At 38.3% G+C, this 27,170-nt stretch overlaps 2 protein-coding genes across 2 annotated transcripts; both read right to left on the reverse strand.

Annotated features, from left to right (window-relative positions):
* Positions 1-12,904: 12,904 nt before the first annotated feature.
* LOC129737936 (RNA polymerase II elongation factor Ell-like) lies at positions 12,905-14,632 on the reverse strand. Its single transcript, XM_055729106.1, has one exon. It carries the CDS (start codon positions 14,630-14,632, stop codon positions 12,905-12,907), a length of 1,728 nt encoding a protein of 575 aa, XP_055585081.1.
* A 7,037-nt stretch (positions 14,633-21,669) lies between these two features.
* Positions 21,670-26,970, reverse strand: LOC129737937 (uncharacterized). The gene has a single exon (XM_055729107.1). It carries the CDS (start codon positions 26,968-26,970, stop codon positions 21,670-21,672), a length of 5,301 nt encoding a protein of 1,766 aa, XP_055585082.1.
* Between the last annotated feature and the right edge of the window lie 200 nt (positions 26,971-27,170).

Below are 27,170 nucleotides of genomic sequence, written 5' to 3' on the forward strand. Positions count from 1 at the left end.
TTGTTTTTCGCATCATTTATTATTCGCATTATTTTTATTAGAAAAATTGAAATAGGACTTAAATAAAACCTTTATCATAACATTATGAAATGGACGATTTTGGTTCCGAAATGATTTATTTTTGATAACTTCGAATACTAATAGTAATTTCAACGTTTAAGTAAAACTCATCATAAAACTGTGTGAAATAAAACAGTGATAAAAGCACACATACAATTGGAAACATGCAAAGTGAGCCTTCAACAAGATTCGGAAATTTTTTTTTTTCTAAGTTTCTAAGCAGAGGTCGGCATTGAAACGCTATTCGCTAGTTAGTCCACTATATTCTTGTTTATATATTTATTGTTTGACATTATTTTTGGAGAACTTACGGCTCATAAAACACCATAAATTTATAGAAAACAACATTAATCAGCATTCCTGCTTAAATAATTACACCTAGTGGAGTTTGTTTATCAGTTTTTTTTAAATGAAATCCCGTAAGAAAATAAATTTGTCAACAAAAAAGTAGCGGACTGATTAGCGATTAGCGATTTAACGCCAGACACTAGAAAAAAGCATGTATCAGCATTCTTCCTTGACTGATTACTTGTGGTGACGTTTGTCTATCTGCTAGTACAAAAATTTGGTGAAAAAATAAAAGGAAACAATAATTATCTAACAAAAACTTGGCAGACAAATTAGCGATTAGCGCTTTATTGCCGAACACTGTTTCTAAGTAAATAAAACATGAATATACCATTTTACGGGAAGATCATCCATGTTGAACAGTGGGATTTTCATTAAATGGGGGATGGGAAAGATAAGAAAACAGTTTTCTAATTTGAAAATATATTGCCAAATCTATTCCAGCATCCCAAAAATGGTGGGTAAAAAATGTTTTTCGTGATAGAATGAATATAAGCATACAAGGGATAATTATTTAAAATTTTCTATTAAAAAAACCTCATAATTATAAGTTTTTTAGTAATATGAAAACGATAAAAACAGTGATCTGTGAATCTTTCAAAATTCTATGTTCTGTGACCAAGGCCGTGCGAACAGGGGGGTTTGAGGGGTTTAACCCGCCCGATGAAGATTTTTTTCAAGTAAAATTTTCATCGAAGTAACGAAAAATTACTTGATCTTAAAATGTATTTGAAAATAAGTGTTAACAAGCTAGTCAGAATTTTTTCTCGCCTACGGCGGAATTTAGTCTTAAATCACCCTTGGCTTGAGACCATTCGATTTACGATACTTTGGTTCAATTTGCTATTAATCTTTTGTAGGGGAACTGGGTATAAAATGCGCAGTCGGGACAAGATGCGCCACCATCAGTATTTCACTAAACAAACATTGTTCAACATTTCTGAAAATGCCAGTTTGTTCTATTTACACTTTTATGCGTTTATAAACATTGGTGGACCTTGGAAGTTTTCTATATTGCGTAAATTTGACAAAAAACGAAAACAAATTTTTTTGGGAGCTTTTCTTGCAATTTTTCAACTTTTCTCGTAAGGAATTACGACATCTATCAGCAATACATTTACCTGGCATCTGTTCCAATGATGAACATTGGTCTTGACAATCATCACACAACGAAAAATTTCCTTATTCAAGTATTTTTTCTGTTATTTTTAATGATTTTTAATAAGTATTGTCTAGGTAGGGTAAAACGCACCATGTCCGTTTATCTTCAAGCATGTTTCATATTTGTTTAAGTTTATATGCAGTTTTCATCACAACAATTTTAAGCAAATTTATATGTAGAATTGGAAAACATAACTTTAATAAAAACGAATATATTTAAAATTCCTAAATTTAATATAGATTTAATTAACTATCACAAGAACGACAGTATATCTGGCAGCAATGCGCGTAGCAATACATTTTTCCATCTGTGAAGTAGAAAAGAAGTGTTTTTACCTGGCAAACACTTTCCGAGGCCCTTGAATTTATAAACACTTATAAATCGTTAAACGGCGCGTTTGGGTACACACATATGCGCACTTTGCCCCTAACGAAATGAAAATCATACTTTAGAAAGCCTTTCAAAATTTAACGATTAAGACGTATATAATTGGTATAAGTGTTTCTGTTTGTATATTTCTGGTGAAGAACAGTCCCCTTTTCAAAACTATTGTCGAATTTACTGGATTGCATTCTTCGTTTACGAGTAATGAAAGATTCTTCTTAACGTGGGCGTCTAACCCCCAGTTCCCCTTTAGGAACTCAAAACTTGACATACAAAAACCCTACGTCGTCTTCAGAATTGGTTTTTATTAAAAAGTGTAACTAAATAAGAACAGAGTTTGATTGTAATCTTTTTTGCAGGTTTCAACAAATGTGTTAAATGAAGTCAAGTTTTTTTTACACTTTCTACTGTTATGTCAAAAGTACTTGTAATGATATTTTTCCATTTTTTTATTTGTTGAATTTTACATTTTTTAGATCGTGCATCATTTTCATCATAATAATATCCCTTAATTGGATGAAGATGGATGGATAAACAAAATCAGAATCAGATTTTTTTCGTATATGTAGGTTTGGTAGTTATTAATATTTGATTTTACTTAAAACTGATACATTTTAAAACTCCTTATCACTAAAACTCAAAGTGTTCGACCTAATTTGATAAAAGATTCGATTCCAGAACTCTAAAATCTACCAACTCAATTATCCAAAAAATTAGCACCAAAATGCTGCTGACTTGAGTCATCAATTAAATTATGTAAATTCTTATGGTGAAACGTGTTAATAAAAAAACCTCCTGAAATGTTTTAAAAAACTTATCTTTTTCATTTTCGTATTTTGTTAAAATTTTCAAACAAATTTACCGAATTTTAAAGTACAGTTTTCTTTCCAATTCTTTCATTAACTTGCCAAATTTATTTGTTAAAATATTTGAATTTTAGAAATAATTTTCACAAATTTGTTTTTTTGAATTCTGATTTTTTCTGTACTTGACACATAAGCCCTGAAATCTCAATTTTTAATAAGAAAAACAAAGCTTAAATCTTCTGTTCTTTCCAGGACCCACTATTTAATTCGAAAGTGACAAAATACTAAGAGCTTGCAATTTTAAACTTTAAAACATGTGATTGAAAATTAAAAAAACTTTTCATTAATTTTCTTTAGATAAAATCGTCTTCTATGAATCGATAATGATTTTTAAATTAATCTTTAAAAGTTTGAAACATGATTTGAAGTAGATAGCAACTTTAAACTTAATTTTAATGCGAAATGTTAACTAACTTAATTGTTCTTCCAATATTTGTTGTAACTTGGAACTCTTATCTTTCAATTTTTATCACTTTTCTTTCATTGATCATTCACGAAATCACCCATTTCCCAACATTTTCTTGTAAGTATAATTGAACATGAAGTTGTTTATTTGATCTTCAAAAATGAACTATTCAAACCGTTTATTTTTCTATAAATAGGTTTTTTCTCTGATTTCTTTCTGGCACTTTTCAAATAATAATAAATATATCTATTCTTTTTTTTTATCAAATAAAATTAAACCATCAATCATTGAATAAATTCTCCAAAGTTCAAATTGGTTTTTCAGTTATCGAAAATTCACATTTTTAATCGTGATTGAATATTTTTTGTTCAAATTCAAAATACTACAGTGGAATTTTTCAATCACTTTTCAGTTGAAAATTAAGAAACATTTTAATAAAGATGAATATAAATTAAAAATTATTATCATTTTCTTAAAAACTAATCATGGTTAGTTTTTTATCTGATTGGACATTTATTTTGGAATCCAGATTTCTTTTAAGCTCTGTGTTTTTGAAACGTTTATTTTAAATGAGCTTAGAAATTCTTTTGAAACAAATTTCTAGTTTAGGATAAAGAACATCATTTTGAAAAAAATATCAATGATTTACCGAAAATTTTCAACTTACATTGTGATATGATTTAAAAATTTTGTTTTTTCCATCAGTCCAATTCATTTTTAGTTTGTGTGGTAATCATGAGTGAAAAACGGTTTTAGAATTCCTTTCCTTTTTTATTGATTATTTTTGGTATTGCAATTATTTTAGCTAAATTTGAATTTCGAACCCCCCCCCCCCCCCCCTATGGCCGGGTCCTTCGCACGGGCCTGTCGTTGACACAGATTCTGTGACACAGATTTTGTGATAAAAATTTGCTCAAAGTTCTGTAAAATTACAGATTTTTTATGATTTCGGCAACCTTGCTCTAAACAACTCATTCATAACTAGAATAAATTCCAGATTATTATGAATCACGATAAAATTGATTTATATTATAAAATTATGGAAATGTTAAGTATTTAGCACTATTGATAAAACAATTATTTTCCAAACCGATGTCCATGAGTTCAAACACTAGGGAATCGGATAGGTTTTCAATACCAGGCCACCAATTGAATCTTGAAGTATTAACTACGGTGTGCTTTGCTACACTTTGTAGAATAGAAGGAATTTGTGTTAAAAATAATTTGAATTTTTGTTTATTAGTATATATTTTTCAATTGGAATTTCAACATCAAGAACAACCTCTTCAAATGTAAGCTGCTTCTTAAAGTTCGAATAGTAATGGCGATGAAGATTGATTCTTATTCTGAAATAATGACTTTACTTTATTGGCTTCATTATTTCTCGAATTATGCCAAAAAATATGTATGAAAGTCTTCCTTCTCCTATCCGTAGTTTCTTTGAAAGAAAGAATAAAAAAATATTTCTTGTATCCCAAAAAATTAAACTTTTTGTGTGCCTGGTTTAGTAGGCTGTAAAACCAATTAAAGTGATTTTTGGTTCTATTCGAACTTCATTTTACACCATTTCTGTCCCTAAAGCTGATATAATATGGAAAATACAATGTTCCTGCATACTTTCAGGGGTAAAAACTGCGTGCGACATAAGGCAGCGCATCTAGTGGTTTATTTTGGAAGCTAGTAGTTCCACTCAAGATCATATTTAGCTTTTAAAAAATTAGCGACTAATTGATATTTTGATGGAAAACTTTTTACAAAAACCCGCATAATGCTTTTTATTAATCTTTCTACTATTTTAGTCATAAAGAAACGTTCAGAGCCAGCATAGATTGGTCGGGCGTTGGGAAGAATTACTAGACCATAGTGTTAAATACCCGGGAAAAAAGCATAGATTGGTACTAGGCGTATTTTTGTAAAATTTCTAATAACATTATTTGATTTCATAAATTTTAGCAAAAAATGACAATGCAGAAGTGTTTTTTTTTTAATTTCGACAAGATTTATTAATAATCACTGCCTAGACCTTATGAATCGTAAATATAGTTCCACTCAAGATCAGTTTTCGGCGAGTTCCGCTCAAGATCATTTACCCTAGCAACATAAATAAAAATGGTAAGTCTTGGTATCGATGATATCGATCCTATGCTTGTAAGTAGAAGTATGTTTATTAGTTGCCTATTGATCCTCTCTCGAGCTTCCGACCTATCAGAATCGACTTACCTATATATTTCACCGAACGTATCCACCGGCTGATGTCAAAAGCCAAAGTGAAAACTCCCTCACTCAACAACCGGCCTCGGATCAAAAAAACGATATTAAAACAGCCCCAAAACTTTAGTTCCGGCAGCCAGGAGCGGTCGGTGGGTGCGGTTTCGGGATTTAGGACTTGTTTTTGACTGCTACTGGAGCAAAGTTTGCCTTAGCCAGTCATCCGATGCGAGGCGAAAACGTTCTCAGGAAAAAGGTCTGACAGCAAATCGGTAACACGGCAATGTGTGGGCGACATGTGACTGAGGTTGTGGAACGAGAAGTTTGTTCCGTAGAAATTCGGGGAGTGGGGTTTATCAATAATGAAATCTAACCTGCGGTCGTTGTTGAAGTTATTATTTTGTTTACAAATCTCAGACTTTTCTTGGACTTCCAGTCCGGCCTCCAGTAGACTATCAATCTGTTTGAGGAAGAGTATCGAAAGATCCCTGCGAATCAACTGGATACTCGATAAATGACGGTGATCTGTTGTTATTCGAGCTCTTCTATGAAGATAGACGTATCACGTGTACAAGCTCGAATTAGAAAAAATCAGAAACCTGTGCAATTTTTCGCGCTATCATTTTAACAAACCGTTTAAAATCTGCAATCTGTTACGCCGTTAAAAAGTTTCGAATCAATTTTTGAAGTAGGGGAGTTAAGGGCATGATGGCAGTTTTAAGGAAAACAATTTTCTAACCATACTTATCACTTATAATAAGTGACAAGTAAGTTGCATCACACGATCGTGATCAGGTACTAACGAAATTCATTTCGTATACGGTTGGAAATTTTCAAGGATAAAAACAACTCACATTTTACATTCATTTTATTTTTCTCGTAGAGGAGAGCCCACTGCGTAGTTGATCTGTTGTGGTCATTAACCCGCGTTTATCTACTCTATCACATGCACTATTGATTGGAGTGACAGTCGAGTGTTGATTACGCATTATGTCCCATTCGGGTATGATATCGAAGGTGTACGTTATAAGATTCTCATGACTGATGTGCAACCGTTTGTCGTGTGCGCTTATCACTTTTGCCCCAAGTATTCGCTCTCTTCGATTGGGCGTAGCAGTTGTATAAAAGACGCGCTACAGTTTCTTTTTCGAACCTGCAGAACCCACAGACATCGTTTTATGGTATGTTTATCGTTCTAAGATGCTGTTTTGTTGGACCATGTCTGGTCAAGAGACCTGCGTAACGCTTAACGCGTGCTTACTTAAGTTCAACATGTTTTTGGAGTGTTGTGCGCTTGGTTCAATGAGTATTTTTGCCTGAGTTGCTTCCTCCGCTGTTTTTCAGTTGGAAACAATGGGAGTTATTAAGCAAACACTAGCGACACTATGAGTTTAGATAAGTTTGGGAGCTTTTGGAAAGCGGCCATACAATTGCCAAACGTCAAACATTTACCTGGCATCGCGGATAGTGGTGCTTCACCAGTTTTTGAGCTCCATAGTCAAGGCACTCCTCGATACTCCACAGAAAGGTTACATAGAACTTTCTTTTTGACAGTTCTCTGCGGTGTCCTCGGAGACATCTAGTGCCTCAACCAAAAATCATAAAATTGATTCAAAACGGTCGTTTGGACCTTTCACACTTTTCAAAGCTTAGTTTGTACACCTGTTCATCTGTGCGCCTCTTCAGAAATCAACACTGAGATGTTGATGTTTTGGTTTTGAATAACGCCAAGTGGTGCTTTTTAACAGTAGTTTACAAATGCTAGGGAAATCATTTTTATTTGATGATATTAAAGGGTGATACGGTCAAAATTTGGTCAAGGGAAAACGCGTGTAAATCGCTGAAATCATTTATTTAAAAAATCAAATTAAATTCCTTTCAAGTTTAGGTATGCTTTCGATGCATGGAGTACGGCCACAAGTCGTTTGACTGCAAGGGAGTTGACAGACGAGGATTATGCTGGGGGTGCGGAGAATCCGGCCACATAGCGACTAGCTGCAGTAAGCCGGCGAAGTGTCTTATCTGCACTGGTGACCATGTAACTGGCAACCCAAGGTGCTCTGCCTACCAAAAGGCGCTAGCAGCGATACCAAGGGCATGGAAGTAATCCAAATCAACCTCAACCACTGTCACGAAGCACAACAGCTACTGCGACAGATGGCGGTGGAAGAGAAGCTAGACATTGCGTTAGTAGCAGACCCCTATTTAAGGGCCCTGAATGGCACAAATTGGGTGACCGATAGTGCCAAACTGGGCGCAATAGGGGTGACCGGAAAGATTCCCATACAAGAAGTGGTCACATCAAATGAAGAAGGCTTTGTGATAGCCAAAGTCAATGGAATCTTCTTCTGTAGCTGTTACGCTCCACCGAGGTGGACCTTGGAGAAGTTTAGCGCTACGATGGATAGGATAGTCGATTTGCTCACAGGCCGAAGCCCCGTTATTATCGCGGGGGATTTCAATGCGTGGGCCCAGGAATGGGGTAGTTCCCATACGAACGCCAGAGGACAGAGTTTACTTGAAGCACTTGCAAGGCTGAATGTGGACCTGGCGAACGTAGGTAATACTAGAACCTACCATAGAGAGGGACGTGAATCGATTATAGATATCACATTTGCTAGTCCCAGATGGACAAGTAATTGGAGGGTGAGCGAAGACTACACTCATAGCGACCACTTTGCGATCCGTTATCGTGTGGGTGAAAGGGCACAGTCAGTCAGAGGAGAGGTAATGACAGGTGAACGACGCTGGAGGACACAACAATTTGACCGGAATGTCTTCGTCGAGGTTTTGAAGTGGGAGCAAAACCTGTCAAACTTGTCGGCGGAAAACCTGACGAAAGTACTCACACGTGCTTGTGACGCAGCAATGACGAGGAGAGTTAATCGTAGAAACCCACAACCACCAGTTTATTGGTGGACTGAGGAAATCGCGAATTTGCGTGCCACCTGCCTTCGCGCTAGACGAAACATGCAGAGAGCACGAACTCAAATGGAGAGAGACGAGCGTAGGCCGCTTTTCAAAAATGCGAAAAGAAACCTATGCAAGGCAATTAAAGAGAGTAAAAAGGCATGTTTAAGGAAACTTTGTCTTGATGCCAATGACCGACCATGGGGCGATGCCTACAGGATAGTCATGGCAAAAAACAAAAGCGGTAGCACACCACCTGAAATGTGCCCCAACAAACTGAGGGAAATAACGAGAGAGCTGTTTCCTCATCATATTATTAATAGCTGGCCGCAAGTCCCGTACGACTGGGATACGAGCGATGAGGAGTTAATATCGTTGGAGGAACTGCGGGACATCGCCAAATCCCTTCAGCTGGAAAAGGCTCCGGGTCCAAATGGTATCCCGAACATTGCAGTTAAGACCGCGATTATGGAATTTCCCGAAATGTTCCGATCGTCACTGCAAATTTGTATAGAGGAAAGGATGTTTCCAGATATTTGGAAACGACAGAAGCTGGTTCTGCTGCCCAAACCAGGAAAGCCATTGAGGAACCCATCGGCATACAGGCCAATATGCCTACTGGATACGGTTGGAAAGATTCTGGAAAAGGTGATCTTGAATCGTATCCAGCGGTACACCGAGGGCGAAGGCGGATTGTCCAACAATCAATTCGGCTTTCGAAAAGGGCGATGCACAGTCGACGCCATTCGAACTGTCATCGAAACGGCTGATAAAGCCAGACTCAAGAAGAGAAGAGGGGACCGTTTTTGTGCGGTAGTAACATTGGACGTGCGTAACGCCTTCAATAGTGTCAGCTGGGCAGCGATTGCTTCTTCACTTATAAAAATGAGGATACCGAAATATCTCTACAAATTAGTGGAAAGCTATTTCCAGAACCGCAAGCTTCTATACATGACGAGCGAAGGATTTCAGGAAATGGATGTTACAGCTGGAGTACCGCAAGGGTCGATACTGGGCCCGGTTCTGTGGAATATTACGTATGATGAGGTGCTGACATTGAGCCTGCCAGAGGGAGTAAAGTTGGTTGGTTTCGCGGACGATGTCGTGCTACTAGCGACGGGTTACTCTACAGAAATCGTCCAGCTAAGAGCTTCAGAGGCTGTAGATGCGGTAGAGAGCTGGATGCACTCCAAAAGTTTGCAGTTGGCTCACCACAAAACCGAGATGGTCCTGATATCAAACCTGATTTCACCGCAAACAGGCAGGATTACAGTTGGATCATGCACTATCGAATCAAAGCGTGAGCTTAAATATTTGGGTGTGATGATTGACGACCGGCTCAGCTTTAAAAACCACGTTGAGTTTGTGTGCAAGAAGGCGGCAACAGCAACGGCCGCACTCACGAGGATAACGGCGAACAACTCGGGGATCCGAAGTAGTCAGCGAAGGATAATTTCGAGTGTAGTTTCGTCAATCCTTCGATATGGAGGGGCGGCTTGGAAATCTGGTCTTAACATCCAGTGTAACCAGCAGAAGCTGAACAGTGTACAGAGGCGAATGAATTTGCGGGTCATCAGTGCATACCGCACCGTTTCGTCGGAGGCTGCATGCGTTGTAGCGGGAGTCATGCCCATCTCGGTTTTGTTGGTGGAGGACTCATATTGCTACGAAAACAGAGGCATGCAAAACGTGAGAACACGAGCCAGAGATAGCTCCATGGCTAACTGGCAGCAGCTGTGGGACAGCTCGGAAAAAGGGAGGTGGACCCATCGTTTGATCCCAAACATCAACGAGTGGATGGAGAGAAAGCATGGCGAAGTGGATTTCTACATGACGCAATTCCTGACTGGTCATGGATGCTTCATGAAGTATCACCACAGGTTCGGACATGCGGCCTCGCCGGTCTGCCTAACATGCGGTGACGTGGACGAGACACCCGAACACGTGGTATTCTATTGTCCAAGATTTGAAGAGGAACGTGCCAACATATTCGCCGCCTGCGGACCAGAAACGACAGCGGACAACATGTTGCAGAAGATGTGTGATGACATTAACACATGGCAGGCAGTCAGTGATGGGCTCGCCCGGATAATGGCTGCTTTGCAAAGGAGTTGGAGACTGACGCAAATTGCAATTGACGCAGGATAACGTAGGTTAACTTTACTAAGCTTAAAGAGTCCGAAGCTATGAAATGAACTACGCAAAACAATCAGCGTAGCCGATGGGACGTGAAGATGATGTTGGGCGGTCAGGATGATATTTAATTAAAATATGAACTTCTTGGCGAGTGTTGCGAAAGTAGCGCTATGCGTGAATTAGACACCCCCTTACCGAAGTATTGCCTTAGGGCAGGTACCGGTTTGGGAATTAGTCTGACGCCCCAGGTGGAGTTTAGGGCATATGTATATACGGATGAGTATATAACGAGTTGACCCATTGTTCCCATGTAGACACGACGTGCATTGGGAACAATTCGTAAAATTCCTTCTTAGAATTTACCACCTGGGAAACCAAAAAAAAAAAAAAAAAAAAAAAAAAAAAAAAAAAAAAAAAAAAAAAAAAAAAAAAAAAAAAAAAAACACACACTTTCAAAATAAGGGGTGTTCAGGTTTTTTAAACGCAAAATTGAAAGATATACATTAAGGTGGGCCCTTAAAATACATTCGTATGACATAGAACTGGAATATCGAAAGGGAAAGAGCAACGTAGTACTGGCGGATTGGCTATCCCGTTCAGTCGAGACCGTTTTGACAATTTCCGTAGATGACGAGCATCGAGACTAATGGATAAGATCCAGAAAAATCCTGCTGACTTTCCAGATTTCCTTATTGTCGATGCTGCTACATAGGTAAAACGCCTTCAAGTAGGCGATATTTAATTTTTTGGCCGATGTCACGGCAAATATGGCGGTTAACGATTTTTTAGAATCGAATATATGTACACCTTTTTAACTTAAAAAAGAACGAAATTCTTCATAATAATGCATTCATATCACAATTTGGGAACCAGCAAATAAAAAGAATTACATTTCGTTTAGATATTTGGGGTTTCTCAAAAGTTAATAGCTTTTAAAATTTAAGCATAAAACATGTGGCCATGAGCGCATTCTGTCCCAATTTTGATATCATTTTTTTTTAGTCAAAAAATTGTGGAAAGTTAGTGCAATATAGCAAATACTATGGACTCCACAACAAACTGCGGTCGAGAAGACTTTAGCCCTCGCACGAAGTGTAACCTGTACACAACGCTCATTAGACCGGATGACCTCCACGGACACGAGACGTGGATATTGCTCGAGGAGGACTTGCGCTCACTCGGATTATTCGAGCGACAAGTATTAAGAACCATCTTCGTCGACGTGCAGGAGAACGAAGTGTGGAGGCGAAGGATGAATCACGAGCTCGTGCAACTCTACGCCGAACTCAGTATCCAGAAGGAAAGTAAAAGTTGGAGAACGGTTTCCGTCGACCGAGTGTATTTTAGGAGTTATGTTTGTCAAGTTATGTCGCGAGACGGAATACTATGGAAAGGGAACATTCATAAATGACGTAGCATTTGAGGGGGAGGGGGGGAGTTTGACTTTGTGTGACGATGTATGACGAGAGGGGGGGGGGGGGGGGGTAGGGGTTCAAGTAAAGCTACGTAGCTTTAATTAAATATCGAAAAAAAAAATCAAAATTGAGCAAAATTATGCCTAATTCAATCCAGTCTGAACATGTAGCTTTTGACTCCTACTGCCCGACTGTTTTCAAGCGTATCAAGGAGCGTACATGCAAGAAATGCAATTTATATTTTGCTTCTAATGTTCTCCAAAAGGAGCATAGCAAAATGTACAAGGCCCCAGCCTCGGATAGAAAGATCCGTCCAAAGCAAATTGTAGGAAAAAGAGGACACGAAGTGCTGGCCATCGCTCCGGAGGACGATAGAGAGTGAGTGGAGGCAGCTGACATCGCAGATGCAATTATTCCAGCCGAACAGACGATGAAGGAAAGCTGCCCAACGATTTCATTAGAATCCCGAATGGAGATAATTTGGACCGACGCAACTGATTGAACACTTACTAGCTATCCTGTTTGTTGAAAGGTAGCTTGATTTTTTTCTGACTGATTGATATGCTTCTTTAAACTTCTTTCCTTTTTTTTGTTTTTTTTTATTATTATTCATGCAAAATGCTGATAATAAAAGTAAAAATTAAAAATCGATTTTTTAAAATAGGGGAGGGGGGGGGGGGTTTATTAAAGCTACGTTATTATCTAGGGGGGTCTATGACTTTGTGACGAAATGCTACGAGGGGGGAGGGGGGCGTATAAAAACCTTAAAAAAAGGCTACGTCATTTATGGATGTTCCCAAATAAATATAACCATTTTCATTCGTAGCATAAATTATTTATTAACATTCTACATTTTTTCAATTAGGTATAACTAAATTCTTTGTTTAATACAAATTGTCAATTTAAGGAACATGTAATTCGGACAAGGGAATCATAGTTATTTTCTTAACTTAACTAAAAAAGCCAAGACGTTTTTGACATAGTTTTCTCGATATCCGGTTCCGCGTTTTCAAACTGCTGCCCCGGAACGAAAATCCTGATCAAAGTCTCTCACCATCTTCTTGATGTGTGACAACTTTTGATGCAAATACTGGAGCTGCAATTTAGTTTTCTGGAACTTCTCACACTCGATATTTTCCTTGTATTGGTTCAGAATTTGCTGTTTTATTTCGTTGCGGCGCTTTGGATTGTTCTTTTGTTGCTCCATCTCTTGTTCTAGTTGATCAAATTTGTGGGTCACTGCGTTAACGATCCCCAGTAACGTGTTGTATTCTTTGATCTGTTTTTCGAATGCTTCCTTATATCGACGCCGCTCAACTAGAGTAGTTACCTTGGTAAACTGTTTTGTGTAATCTGTCGTTGAACTATCCGGTTTTGCTGCTTTCTTCGATTCGTTGCTAGCCGATGGAGTACTCTTCCTTTTGTCGTTGGGTTGCTTTTTAGTGGTTGCTGTGATGTTTGTGTTGCTCTTTGCTTTATTGATTACAATCGGCTCACTTTTCCTATTTTTTTGGATCATCAGCGGTTTTTTGAAATCAGCCGAATTGTCACTACTGTCTTCCGATTTCGGAATGCTAGAACTGCCGCTGGATTCTTTTTTGGCGTCTGAACAATTAGGTTTCTTGTAGTGGCTGACGCGAGCCCTTTTCGCGTTTGGCAAAACGTAGTCACTGTTTTCGGCTTCAGCAGGTTTTTTGCAACCGATCATCAGGGCTTTATCATCACCGGTTTTTTTAGTTGGACTTTTATCGGAAGATGAACCACTGTCGGAGCTGCTAGCTGGAGGTGCCATAGTTTGCGGTTTTCGCGCCTTTACCAGTTGTCGATCCTGTTCAGAGTAGAATGGCCAATCCTCACGGACATCGTTCCAGGCGTTTCGGTTCAAATGATATGCGTTGTCACGTAGGCTGGCGATGGACATAACAACCTGCAGGAGACAATCCAATTCTTGTTTCCGGGCACCATCTTGCCGAATTTTAAAAACCAGTTCCGGTTTTTTGAAAGGTCGCACTGCAAGAAGGTGAATCAGTCGCTCCCTTATGGTTCGTTTCATTATTTCCGTGATGAGACGTTTTTCTTTCTGCTTCTGTCCATTAGTTGGTTTTTCAACTTTGGGCTGTGTTTGTTGCTGCTTTGGTGGTCCTTGATTTGTTTGCTGGAACACCGGCCTGGGTTGCAAAACTTGAGGCTTCCTGATCTGGTTCATCGATAACGATTCGTTCTTTTTCACAGTTTCGGCTGTTGGCGGTTTGGGTAAGGATGAAGGTGGCAGAATAGCTGGCGTTTTCACTTTAATCTTCCGTCCAATGTCTTTTTGATCTGGACGGATCTCACGAATACATTTGTTTTTCTGCACCTCTTCAAAAGCAGCCATGCGGTTCTTTGTCGTTTCGTAGACATCGTCATTCGCCTTGATTCTCATCTTCTGTTTAATGTGCCCAACGCTGGTGATTTGCTCATTTTGGCCTTGCTGAATACACTCCATCGGTTCATCTGAATTGGTAATCGCGAAGTTAAACTGTTGAGAACCATCTGTGTGATCGGGGAAAGAAAGACATCCCTCTCCATTGGGCATGATTTTAATCGAGGGTTTAAGGCCAGTTTTATGTTTATTCCGTTGGAACTCCTCAATCGCTCGCAATGCTGAATCGGTCAACCTCACGTAAATGAGCTCTTTGGTGTTGTCAAGTTGCGGCTGAGATAGTTCATACTGTCCGGAGCACAAGGATGTAGCCATTTTTGTTGCTAAGTACACACGCCAAACACTGTACCACTGTAATATTGAATAAAGCACTTCCGGTAATATTAGCACTACGAGAGATTTCTTAATGATTGAACTCAACTGATACGCGTTCGTTTTTGTTAGCGCCTTAGGTAAAATTTATGAATTAGCAGACTAAAAGTCAGCCTTAGGTAACATAGTTCCATCAGGTTTCAGAAAACTGATGCTTGAGCACGCTATTAAAACATCGAGAAAAATTTACCTGTTGAGATTTGTTTAGTTATCGTCTCTTTTTGGCTACCTAAAATTGATTTTACATAAACATATAGGGTAAGTGAGCCTAATTTCGCTATATTATGTAAGAGGTTTTTAGCTTTCATATTAGTAGGCCGAATCATTATTTCTTAGATGTACAAATTTTTGGTAACTAAGTTCCAATTTTTTTTCTGAACTCTGTTATGGTTTAAAATAACCATTTCAAGCTTTAATTTACAAAAAATTTCATGTTTTATAAAGTGTGTCAATGTTCCTAATTTGGCACTAATTGTTCCTAATGTTAACATATGGGTGTTCCTAATGTTAACATATGAGGAAAAATGTATCCGCGTACCCAATATTTTTTCCTGATTTTGCATATGGGTCTGTTTTTTAATACTTTAATGAGAACAATCTCAAATCTCACCATTTTATGAATTTTACAACGTTTTTGGAATATGAATAGAGAAATAAGGACTATTTAAATCCTACACAATATTCCTTTACGCTAGTTTTCAAGGAACTAGTGGATGTTGAGCTTATTTAAGTCCAAACTTTATCTTTTCCAATTTATTATATTTCAAAAATAGAAAATTCATTGTAATGGATACAAATAAGATACAATCAAACAGAGCATCATGCAACAGCATGGTTAGATGCAACATTCGTGTATCACAACACTTATTTAAATTTTGTTTGAGAATAATATAATAAAATTAACATTTAATGGGAACAAAACGATGATGCCATAGTTTCTCACATCGTGAGATAGTTTCTTGAAATTTTTGATTCTCATAGAAAATTAGAAAAATCGAAATTTTTACATTTTTTGATATCGTAAAAAACTTTACACAGTATGACGGATTGGCTTATCACCTACACACTTTATATTGGTTTTATTATCCTATATCAACACTGATGGTCTATAAATATTTTTGGACAATCATTTAATTTTGTTTAAATAAATATTTTTAAAATTCCGATAGCAGTCTGCATGCATCGTCATGCAAATCAATGATTCACAGTTTAAATCTTGTTTCAATATGCTGGAATATCGTTTTAAATTTTGTTGTTGTATTTTTTATCCCTAAATGTATACAGCACCCTTATGGTTTCTTTTTAAAAAAATCTTCGACCAAAAAAATATCGAATTTAATTCGTACAAAATAAAAAAAAACAGCCGATCGTGCTTAATCACAAATATATAAAAAAATATTACTTTTCACACTTTTTCATTTAATTTTTCATTCAAAACAAAGGTTTTTGCAATTTACCCCTTTTACTTAATAGGGTGAAAATCGCTTGTTTTGAAAATTTAAAAATAACTGGTGAAGCCATTTATTTTTCTGACTGAGTTTATTTGATGTCCCAATAACCTTAAAACTTTTGATGTACAAGCGGTATGATTATCTGTGAATATAAGGTTTTAAGAAGCCATTGAAATGGAAAAGTGTTGCATGATGCCCCAGGTGGCGGTACACAACGTATTTTATTATAATTTTTTTTAAATTTTTCTTTTCGATTCTGTTCTCGTTGAGAAGCTCTCTGTAACTTGATAGTTTCCTTTCCTGTCGCGTAGGGTGCGTTCTTTACAACCTGGCGAAAATATTTTCTCAACTTTAAAGCTTTGAGATACACTGAAGTAAAAAAAAAAATCATGTTTAATTAACTCAAAACAGTTGATTTTAACAGATCGTTGAAAAGTAAGTTAAAAAACAATTCAACCAACCAAATTTATTTCAAATACATTCTATGACTTTGATATAGTTTGGGAAACATTGACTATGTCCATAATTAGGAACACATTGAAAATAGTGTTCCTAATTGTGGACATAAGCTTTTTTTAGTTTTTACACGATAAAATCATGATTCTAACATTCTTATTACTCAAATCATGATAAAAAACAACCCGACGAAAAATTTCAAAAAAATCGGATGAAAAATTCAGCTTTTATCTTCCATTTCTAAATAGGTGTTTTTTAAGAAATTTGCTAACAATTCCATTCAATTTTGACATACTTTGAAACAATCCGGATTTTACGAAAAATTCTGTGAATTAGAAAACTAATTTGTTTGTAAAATTAAAGTTCACATGATCCGTTACATTATCATATTTTTTATAATTATGATAATTAAAAAATAAGGTCAAAAACAGTCAAAATCGAACGGTATGTTGACATTAGGCACACATGCCAAATTAGGAACACTTACCCTACATATTCCATTCTTCTAACAATATACATATTACCTAAATTGAATGTCATGATTCATGTCGCGTTTTGTACCTTCGCCACCTTAGATATAGTTTAAGAGCTATTTTATGGTCATTTTATGATAATTTTTGGATATTTAAAAAAAACGAACATTTTCTATGAGAAAGCCTGTATAGAAAAAATGGCTAAAAACCCTATCAAATGGTTATGTTTCAATAAGAATAAGATCAAAGGGACAGTTGGAGGACCAAGGTAATTATTGCATGATGGTAAAATTTCATTTGTATTTGTATTGTAACCAACAAATATTGAGAAATGTTTATAATTTTTGCCCCTAAATGTATGCCGCAACATTGTCATTGTCAATTGTTTTTGAAAGAAAACGTTGAAAAATTCAATTGAGTCCAAACAAAAAAAACTGATATGTATTTATGTTTTAAGTCTTTTTTGTTTATTGGCATCAAAACAATAATTTTGAAGATGTTGAGATACGTTAAAACCATAGTGTCCGAAGATACCCTGAAACATGAAATCTGGTTTTGTAACAATCATTTAGTTGCAGTCACAAATGTCGTTTAAATATTCTGCTATAAATGATCATGCTTTATACTTCCCGATAAGGAGAGAAAAACTAAATTATATCAAGAAGAGATATTTTGATACTAATTTTTTCCTATCTAAATGAGTTATTATTCAGTACTCGTAGGATGTTAAAATAACTCAAATTATATCAAAAAATCTTTGCAATCATAGCTAAATTATATTAATTTTAGATATGCTCCTTTCAAGATTATATCTCATTCAGATAGCATAGTTTGATATTGGACAGAACAAAACCTATCAAAATTATAACTTATCAAGATATGAGTGCTACGAGAAAATTTTCTAGTGGGATGTCAATAAACCACATTATTTGCTAAAACCATGCCCCATTTTTGGTTTCCCGAAACTTGGATTAAATTTTATGAATCTGTTGAGTGAAATTACTCATAAACGTACGGTTTGGGCCGTTGGCTTCGATGTCCGTGTTTCATAAAAAGTTGTACGTTTATCAAAATAAGATATAATCATTTTTATTTTGGGACAATCCGAAAAAAATCTTGATCATTGAATATGGGCTAAACCCCATTCAAGTCTGTCAATCAGAATAAGATATAATTCGGATTGGAGAAACATTAAATCGAAAATTTGGAGTACTTAATTATAACTGAATCAGATGTAAATATCTTGGTGAGATATGTTCGAGTTATTATTTTGATATGCTCTCCTGATCGGGTTCTTATCGCAGTAAGTGTTTTGAAATAAGTGTTACAAAAAAGCAACCGCTTCAAAAATATTAGAAAATGAATTAAAAAAGTGATCAATGTTCCCTTAGTTTACGGTACAGTTTCATTTTTGCATAACATTTGAGTTATACCTCTAACAGTAGCACACTCATGGCAAGTGAAAATCTAGAATCCTCGCATTTGATCCGCCATGTGTTGAAAAAACTAAAGCTTAAGTATGGACTAAACTAGGGATACCATACGAACTCTTTTAAGAGTACATTGTATGATTCTACATTGATCGGATTCTTCGATCATCTTTCGGACAGCAATTTCAAAAACTTTACTTAAATGCAACCGTTACCGCCAAAATTCGTTAATCGACTGACTCTTTCACGAACATTCATTTTTCATCTTTTTTTTTCTTTTTACTCTTTCTAAAAAGGCCTTTTACACACTCAACAAATAGTATTAAATTTGATCACAATATTGATCACATTGTTTAACCATTTTTTCTATTCAGTTCTGATATGGTTCATCTATATCCTACAATCTCCTTCGCCCCTACTCTTCGACTTTGATGATATGAGAGACTGCTTATAAGAATTTTCAGAAATGTTTTTTTTTTTGCATAAAAACAATAAACATAATATTCAATAGGTTGAAAAACTATTTTAAATAATTTTCTACAACGATGTCAGAAATATTGAATCTTCACTATATGAATTGAACTTTGCCGTACATAAAGCACAAATCACTACAAATCTGGACGCATTAAAAAGGGTTTATCTCGGAGCTATGTAAAAGAAATAAAAATGTTTTGTGCTCAAATTGTAGGGTTTTTACTTTTAAGGAAAAATAATGAAAAAATTATTCAGATGTTGTTTTGATGAATTTTCGTACTTTTCGTCGAGAACCACTCATCTAAGTTTGGACACCCTATTCACTTACCTCAGCGGCCATTCATTGCCCCAGCGGCCATTTTGTTCCACAATTTCTTCATCTCTGTTGCATCCCGAGTCGTCTTACCATTCTTCTTCATCTTCTGATTAACAATTGCTCAAAATTTTTCGATAGGGCGGAATTGAGGGCAGTTGGGTGGGTTGACGTCTTTTTTGACAAAATCCACCAGTTGGCCTGATACCACTGTAGTACCTCTTCGCTGTAGTGGCAGCTGGCTAAATCTAGCTAAATCTAGCAAAAACTTTACTGGTTCTTTGTGAGATCTAACAAAAGGAAAAAAACATTTTTCAGGCACTCCTCCTTGTACATTTCGGAGTCCATGGTCTTGTTTTTCACAAAAAAAAACAGGGTTTTTCGGCCGCAGCTCCAAATATCTTGCCAGATCAAACACTTCTCTGCAAAGTTATTGGCAAAAACGAATTTGAACTTGATGGGGACATCACTCCGACCAGTGGCTTTGTAAAATTTTTGGTCAGAAAGCCTTCTCAAATCAGATTTCGCGATTTTTGAACCCGACCACATCGGGCTTTTGAACGTGGGTGTCCAAAATTAATTTTCGTCTCGCGGCTTCTATCACGTGTAACTTTTTTGGAACTAAACGAATCGTAATGAAATTTTCAGCACTGATAGAGGAAACATTTCCAAACAAAGTACTGTCAAACAATTCCAGATCCGACAACTAGGAGCGCTATGGTATAATAAACAGTGCGTCCAGATTTCTGATGATCCATGCTTTATACCATAGACATCTTTATATCGTATTGTGAATATAATGAATCTCTTAAATTTTGTGTCCACACTTTCAAATTCTAATAATAAATTTCTATTTACTAGGCAATATACATACTTCTTACCTTTGTCTTTTCTTTCGTTTCTGATTCCTAATCATACAGTTTAATTCTTTTTTAAGAGCTTCGTCTTTTCGTCGAAATTTTACAAGTAATAAATTATTCTTTAATCCAATTTTTGTTTTGAGATATTGACTCTTAAGCAACTATTTTTTTGTAAGTTTAAATTCCATTTTCTTTTTTTAATCTTCAAAAAATATTTTGGATTCCAGCTAACCTTTCCATTCCCCTTTTGATATTGCGTTCATAGTCCTCAAATCACTCGTTTTGCTTTTGATAATTTGTTCCTCGTTATATATTTCTCAGTTTTTCATTTGCTTTTAATCCTTAGAGCTATTTTTTAAACTTTTCAAGCATTTTATTTTTACTTAATTTTCTTAAATCCTTTTTTTCAAATTGAAATTACTTTCAAATTTTCAGAGCCTTCATAAAACGTTTTTCTAATTTTGGCCATATCATGACATATGAATTTTACGACATCGTATGTACATTATTTCTTTTCCAATCTTCTTCTTGAAGCCTCAATTTTAAAACTTCATCTCAATTAAGTTTCTATTATTTTGTCACTTAATATTTTTTAATTTTTTTTTGTAGAACTTATACTTTCCAGGATTTGGAATTATTCAAATTTTAACCGTTAAGAACAAGTTTAATTTCTTTTTTTAAAATTTGATTTTATTAAGCTTTCAATTACAATTTTTAAATACTCACTTTGTTTCAGATCAAAATTTCTTTCAATTTTTTTAAAATCTTCACAATTTTGTTACTATTTGCCATATCATCTTTATCATTCATTCATTCCTAATAATTTCTGCTATAATCTCCATCTTGTTGCCTGAATTTAACAAATTTAAACTCAATCAATATAATTATTATGAGTTCTTCGTTATTATCTTCGTTTTTTACATTTCTTATGCTATTATGTTACTGTTGGGGAGCTGGGGTACCTTGGGTGGACTGTATGACCAATTTCCGATGTTTGGGATTCCTTAGGTGGGGTTGGGTTCCTTGGTTGGAGTATGGTGGTGTTCCTCGGCGTTCCTTGTGGGTTCCAGATTCCAATCAAACACTTATTTTGGTAAGTTACAGAGTTTATTTCACAACACGATTTAGGTTTTAGCACAATTTATTAAACACAACGTTCTTTAAGGAAATGCAACACTACAATTTAACATTTATTACGAAAACTACAACATAATATTTAACGAGCAAAATAATTTATCTTCTGCACCAATGGCTATTCGACTTAATACTAAAAATTAATGGATATAATACAAAATGGTGATTTTGGCAAGATTTTGTTACAATAAACAGTTCATTATGGCCCAGTTTCAACAGCTTGTTGCATCGATCATCTGTAGCTTCTGGAGATGTTAACAGTTTCGTCCTTCTCTGTCTTCCTGAACTCCGAGCATTCGAACACAGAGTTGTAATTAGGATTCTCGTAACCCAACATCCTCGCCCATCCTGAAACCGCTCGCGTTTCTGAAAAGATAAGAAAGGGGATCTCACGAACACGAGGGGGGGCACTGATCTGTTTGGTTCTCAGAGGGTATTTGTCGGTCTTCGTTGGGCTGAAATGCATCTGGCAACAGGCAAAGTTTTTCGACCGGTCGCGTAGAAGGTCCTGCAGCAGTCTTCAGAGTAACTACTCTCACAACACCGTCTGATCCTGGATGCAGCTTCTCAATGCGTCCCATTTTCCAACGGGAGGGTGGAAGGTTGTCGTCCTTAATGATGAACAGCATGCCAACGGATATCTCAACAGGAGACCTCCATCTTTTGTATCGTCCTTGCAGTTGCGTGAGATACTCTACTCTCCATCTATCCCAAAAGTGCTGAAGCTTTTTCTGGAGCACTTGACTCTGGTTAAGACGATTCATTGGCACTTCTCGGAAGTCTCTGTCCGGTAGTTGTTGGAATGCTTCGCCAATTAAAAAATGGCCTGGAGTAAGAGGTTGAAGGTTTCCTGGATCATCGGTTAATGCGGTGATGGGCCTTGAGTTTAAACAGTTTTCTACCTGGACCAGCAACGTGGTCATTTCTTCAAAGGAAACAGCATTTTCTCCAAGAACCTTCAGGAGATGCTTCTTGGCCGATCGAACCGCAGCTTCCCAAAGGCCTCCAAAGTGAGGAGCTGCTGGGGGGATGAAATGCCATTGAATGTGATTGTTGACGCACTCCTTGGATACCCTTTCTTGATGTTGGCTGTTGCGAATGATCTCCAGTAATTCCCGCAGGAAGTTACGGGCTCCCACAAAATTGGTCCCATTGTCCGAATAAATGTCGGCACAGTATCCTCTTCTCCCAATAAATCGGCGTAGTGCTTGGAGGAACCGTTCTGTCGAAAGGTCCGAAACTAATTCAAGGTGCACTGCCTTGGTACAAAGGCAGATGAAAACAGCTACGTAAGCCTTTGTTGCTGGTCGTCTTGGTGCCAAACGCAAGTACACTGGGCCAAAATAGTCAACTCCGGTCTTCATAAACGGTCTTGATTTCGTAACACGATCTGACGGCAGCTCACCCATAAATTGTTGAATAGGATTTGGCTTTGAGCGGAAACATTGTTTACAATTATGTATGATCTGGCGTGGAACGTTACGACCTCCAAGTGGCCAATACTTCAGGCGAACTGAGCTTAGTAACAACTGTGATCCAGCGTGCATAAGCTTTTGATGGTAGTACTCGTATAAGAGCTTTGTAAAAGGGTGTTTTGCAGGTAGCACTATTGGGTGCTTGGTATCTTCCGACTCCTCTGATTTTCCTAATCGGCCACCAACTCGAATAAGGTTTTCTGAAGATATTTGAGGAACGAACCACCGCAGCGGCGAATTCCGATGCACATCCTTTCCCTCAGCTAAACACTTCCATTCTTCGGAAAATGTCTCCTTCTGTATTCGTCGTATTATGGCGTATTCGGCCTCCCGAAGTTCTACCACAGTTAAAAGACTTCTTGGATTTGGTTCCGATTTCTTCAAGATTCGCATTAGACGCATCCAGTACGCAGTACATCGGACAAGTTTAGTAAATGACGAAAATTTGTTTACATAATCCATTCCGAAATCATTTTGACTAGTTGCCAGGTTCGCTGTTACATTTCGTACTTCTGTATTTACTCCTTCGGTGCTAAAGCTACTTGGCTGGTTCGGGTAATGATTCTGTAGTAGCCATTCGGGACCATTCCACCATAGATTGCTGTCCTGGATCTGGTCTGGATATAATCCACGGGAAATCAAATCTGCAGGATTCTGTATGCCAGGAACGTGTCTCCAAACACAGTTCTCCGTTGCTGTTTGGATTTTCGCTACACGATTTGCCACGAACGTTGTCCATGTAGTTGGAATCGCCTTCAACCATTGTAGAACGCAAGTTGAATCCGTCCAAAAGTGTATATCCATCTGGGTCTTCAACGCATCTCGAACCTTGAAGGATAATTCGGCTGACAGAAGGGCTCCGCATAGCTCCAACCTTGGTATCGACTGGCATTTCAACGGCGCGACCTTCGATTTCGATGCTAGTAGATGTACGAAGCTTCTTCCTTGAGTGTCGATGCTTTTGATATACACGCAGGCGCCGTATGCCTTCTCCGATGCATCCGAAAAGAAATGTAGCTCCATACGTACCGAATTTGGGATGACTGCACAACGTTGAATCTTCAAATTGTTCATGAAATGAAGCTGCTGGTGGAAATAACGCCATTCTTTTTCTACTTCAACTGGTACTGGTTGATCCCAGTCGAGTCTTTCACCCTTCTCGTTCAATTTCCACAACCTCTGCATAAATATCTTTGCGGTAGTGGTTACTGCTCCGACTAATCCAAGAGGATCAAACAACATTGCGATTGCCGACAGTATTTTCCGCTTGGTTAACCTTTCGTTTTCTGATATCTGCAGAATGGTAAAGTTAAATCGCAAAATGTCTGTCCGAGGTTGCCAAACAAGACCTAGGGTTTTGACTGCAGGGTCTGGGTCGAGCTGTATCTCGTTACTATGCGGCAGCGCTATGTCTTCCTCTTCTATTACGCGCAAGGCTGTCGTTGAATTCGAAGCAAATTTTCGCAGTCGGAACCCTCCACTCCTCGTTAGATTGATTAATTCCTCACATAGTTTCGAGGCTGCGCTTGCTTTATCTGTACCGGTTATAACGTCGTCCATGTAGACGTCCTCCATAATAGCTTTGGCTCCATTAGGAAATCTTTCCTGTTCATCTGTGGCCAACTGTTTCAAGGTTCTGGTGGCAAGAAACGGTGCCGGTTTTGTTCCGTATGTGACGGTAGTCAGTTCATAGGTCTTCGCCTCCTCCGATGGATTCTTCCTCCACAGAATGCTTTGAAGCGGTATGTCTTCTTCATCGATTCCGATCTGTCTGAACATTTTTTCGATGTCCGCGACAATCATAATTTGTTTCGTGCGGCAACGCATGATGAGAGCTCGAAGCTCGCCCTGGATAACGGGTCCTGCCAAGAGTGTATCGTTCAGGGAAATACTGGTGCTGCTCTTGCATGATGCGTCAAACACCACTCGAACCTTCGTGGTTGTGCTGGCCTGTTTGATGACTGGATGGTGTGGTAGATAGCAACGTTTTTCCGGGCCCACATGCACCCTGCGCATGTGCCCTAGCTGTATGTACTCCTCCATGAATTCGTTGTACTGACTCCGCAAATCTGGATGCCTCACCAATCTGCGTTCCAAGCCACTCAGTCGCTGAAGTGCAATGCCTCGCGACTCGCCCATCGTCAAAAGCACCTGGTCGTTTTTCGGTAAGCCAACAGTATATCGTCCATCAGAACTCCTATGGATTGTGCGAACAAACTGCTCCTCGCAGCGTTGTTCTTCCGGGGAAAATGTGTTCGGAGACCCTATCTCCTCACACGACCAAAACCTGGTGAGAAGTTCGTCGAGATTTACTGTAGATGCCGTATTACAAACGATGTGTGGTGATGAATCCTGATGTTCGACTGCACCGGTGACCAACCAACCAAATACCGAATCTATCAGCATTGGTAGCCCTCTGCCTAGCGGGATTTTGTTGTCGGTTTGAAAGAAGGAGAAGAAATGTTGAATGCCGAATACCAAATCCACTGATTTGGATTGGAAAAATACTGGATCTGCTAGTTCCACACCCTGTGGGAACTTCCACGATGAAAACGTCACGCTGGTAGTAGGCAGATCTGCAGTAACCGCTGGTAAAAGTAAAAACTCCATCTTCCTCGCAAAACCCGATATTCGCGACTTGACAACTGCTGAAATCTGGTACTTCACAGTGGTATTCGCCTTGCCGATTCCCAAAACTGAGATGTTCGAACGTCTTCTTGAAATCTTCATTTGCTGACAGAGCCTCTCTGTCATGAAGTTGCACTCTGACCCTGAATCTAATAATGCCCTTGCATGAAAGGTCTTGCCGGTGTCGTCTTCCACTAAAACGACTGCTGTAGCGAGAATAATAGTTGAGGAACGGCTCCTTGCAACATTTGAAGAAACTGTTTCTGTTGAAGTATTCGGTTGGAGAGCAGCTGGTTGACTACTTCTGGGGGGTGGTACCATTCGCGTATTGCTGTATCCTGCGTTATCTTCTCGGAAGCACACTAGAGTATGGTGCTTTCCCCTGCATTTCCGACACACCTGCATTGATCTGCATTCCGAAGCTTGATGGCCACGCCGGAAACAATTGCGGCATAGCGAGTGTTGTCTCAGTAGCTTATCACGAGCGGAGGCATTCAGTCTCGAAAACGCTGGACACGTGTAGAGGAGATGCGAATCTGGACAAGCAATACAAGATCCTTGTGATGATTGAGTTGCGCTATAGCTGGTTCTGGGGACGACATTCTTTTTGGGTAACTGTGACAGCTCCGGCTTGGGATCGTGTGATTTGGATGGCAGTGAGGCAAGAATTTTGACTCTCGTTTGCAGGAACTGCGTAAGATCCTTTACGGTATCCTGGCTCTGGAGCGCGCTATGCTCTTCCCAAGCACGACGCGTGACGGGGTCTAGTCTGGAACACAATACTTCCAACAGCAGTAAATCCTTGTAGTCTTCAGGTTTCACTAGTTGGTCTAAGGTTTGCACAACACGTTCAAAACCTTCGAGCAACACCTGGATCTCCGATGACGATTCTTTGGAAACTTTCGGAAGTTTGAACAAATTTCCAACCTGACGACGTTTTAAAACCTTGCTGTCGTTGTATCTTGACATCAAAGTGTCCCAAGCGATGGAGTAGTTGGCCCTCGTCAATGCCAAGGGGTCGATGAGCGATCTAGCTTCTCCAGCTAGACATCCCTTGAGGTAGTGGAATTTTTCCACATCCGGTAAGTCCACCTTTGAATGGATCAGCGACAGGAAAAGATCTCGGAAACTCAGCCACTGGTCAATGTTGCCGTCGAATGTCTGCAGACGTATTTGGGGTAACCTCACATGTTCCGTCACTGGCTGAATGGATGAATCCATGATACGGGTGGACTGCAAGACACTAGTATTCGCAGCATTTCCTTCCAGCTCCTTGATCCGGTCCAACATGCTCGCCTTAACATCGTAGAAGCGCGTGGTGAAGTCCGACCTTATGCCTGGGCAGTTGCCTTCCTTCGTTTGATACTCATCATGCATTTCAACATCCATGATAGCATCGTTGACCTTATCCCAGAGTTCGTTCAATTTTTCCAACCTGACCTGAATCTGTTGAACTGATGTTACCTCGCCCAATGTGTTCGCAAACGTGGTTAAGTTTTTAAACATTTCAAGTAATGCCTTCAACCTGGTTTGAAGATTCCTCAGCGGTGGATTTTTAGCAGAAGAGGTTGCGCCGGAGGTAGCCATGGTTCTCGTTGAAAAGATGATTCACGGTGATGTATGGTAGTAAAATAACAGGTGAGTATTCGCACTTTGAACTAGCTTCGGCAAGGAACATACACTGTAGAGCTTAACTTACTTTAAGAAACCTTAAGTTGCACTCCTCTACAGGTATCGAACTCCGAATTCCGAACGACCTAGCGGTTAATACGCGTGCGTTGCCTTCA

Source organism: Uranotaenia lowii, chromosome 1 (assembly GCF_029784155.1).
Source record: "Uranotaenia lowii strain MFRU-FL chromosome 1, ASM2978415v1, whole genome shotgun sequence".
Lineage (NCBI taxonomy): Eukaryota > Metazoa > Arthropoda > Insecta > Diptera > Culicidae > Uranotaenia > Uranotaenia lowii.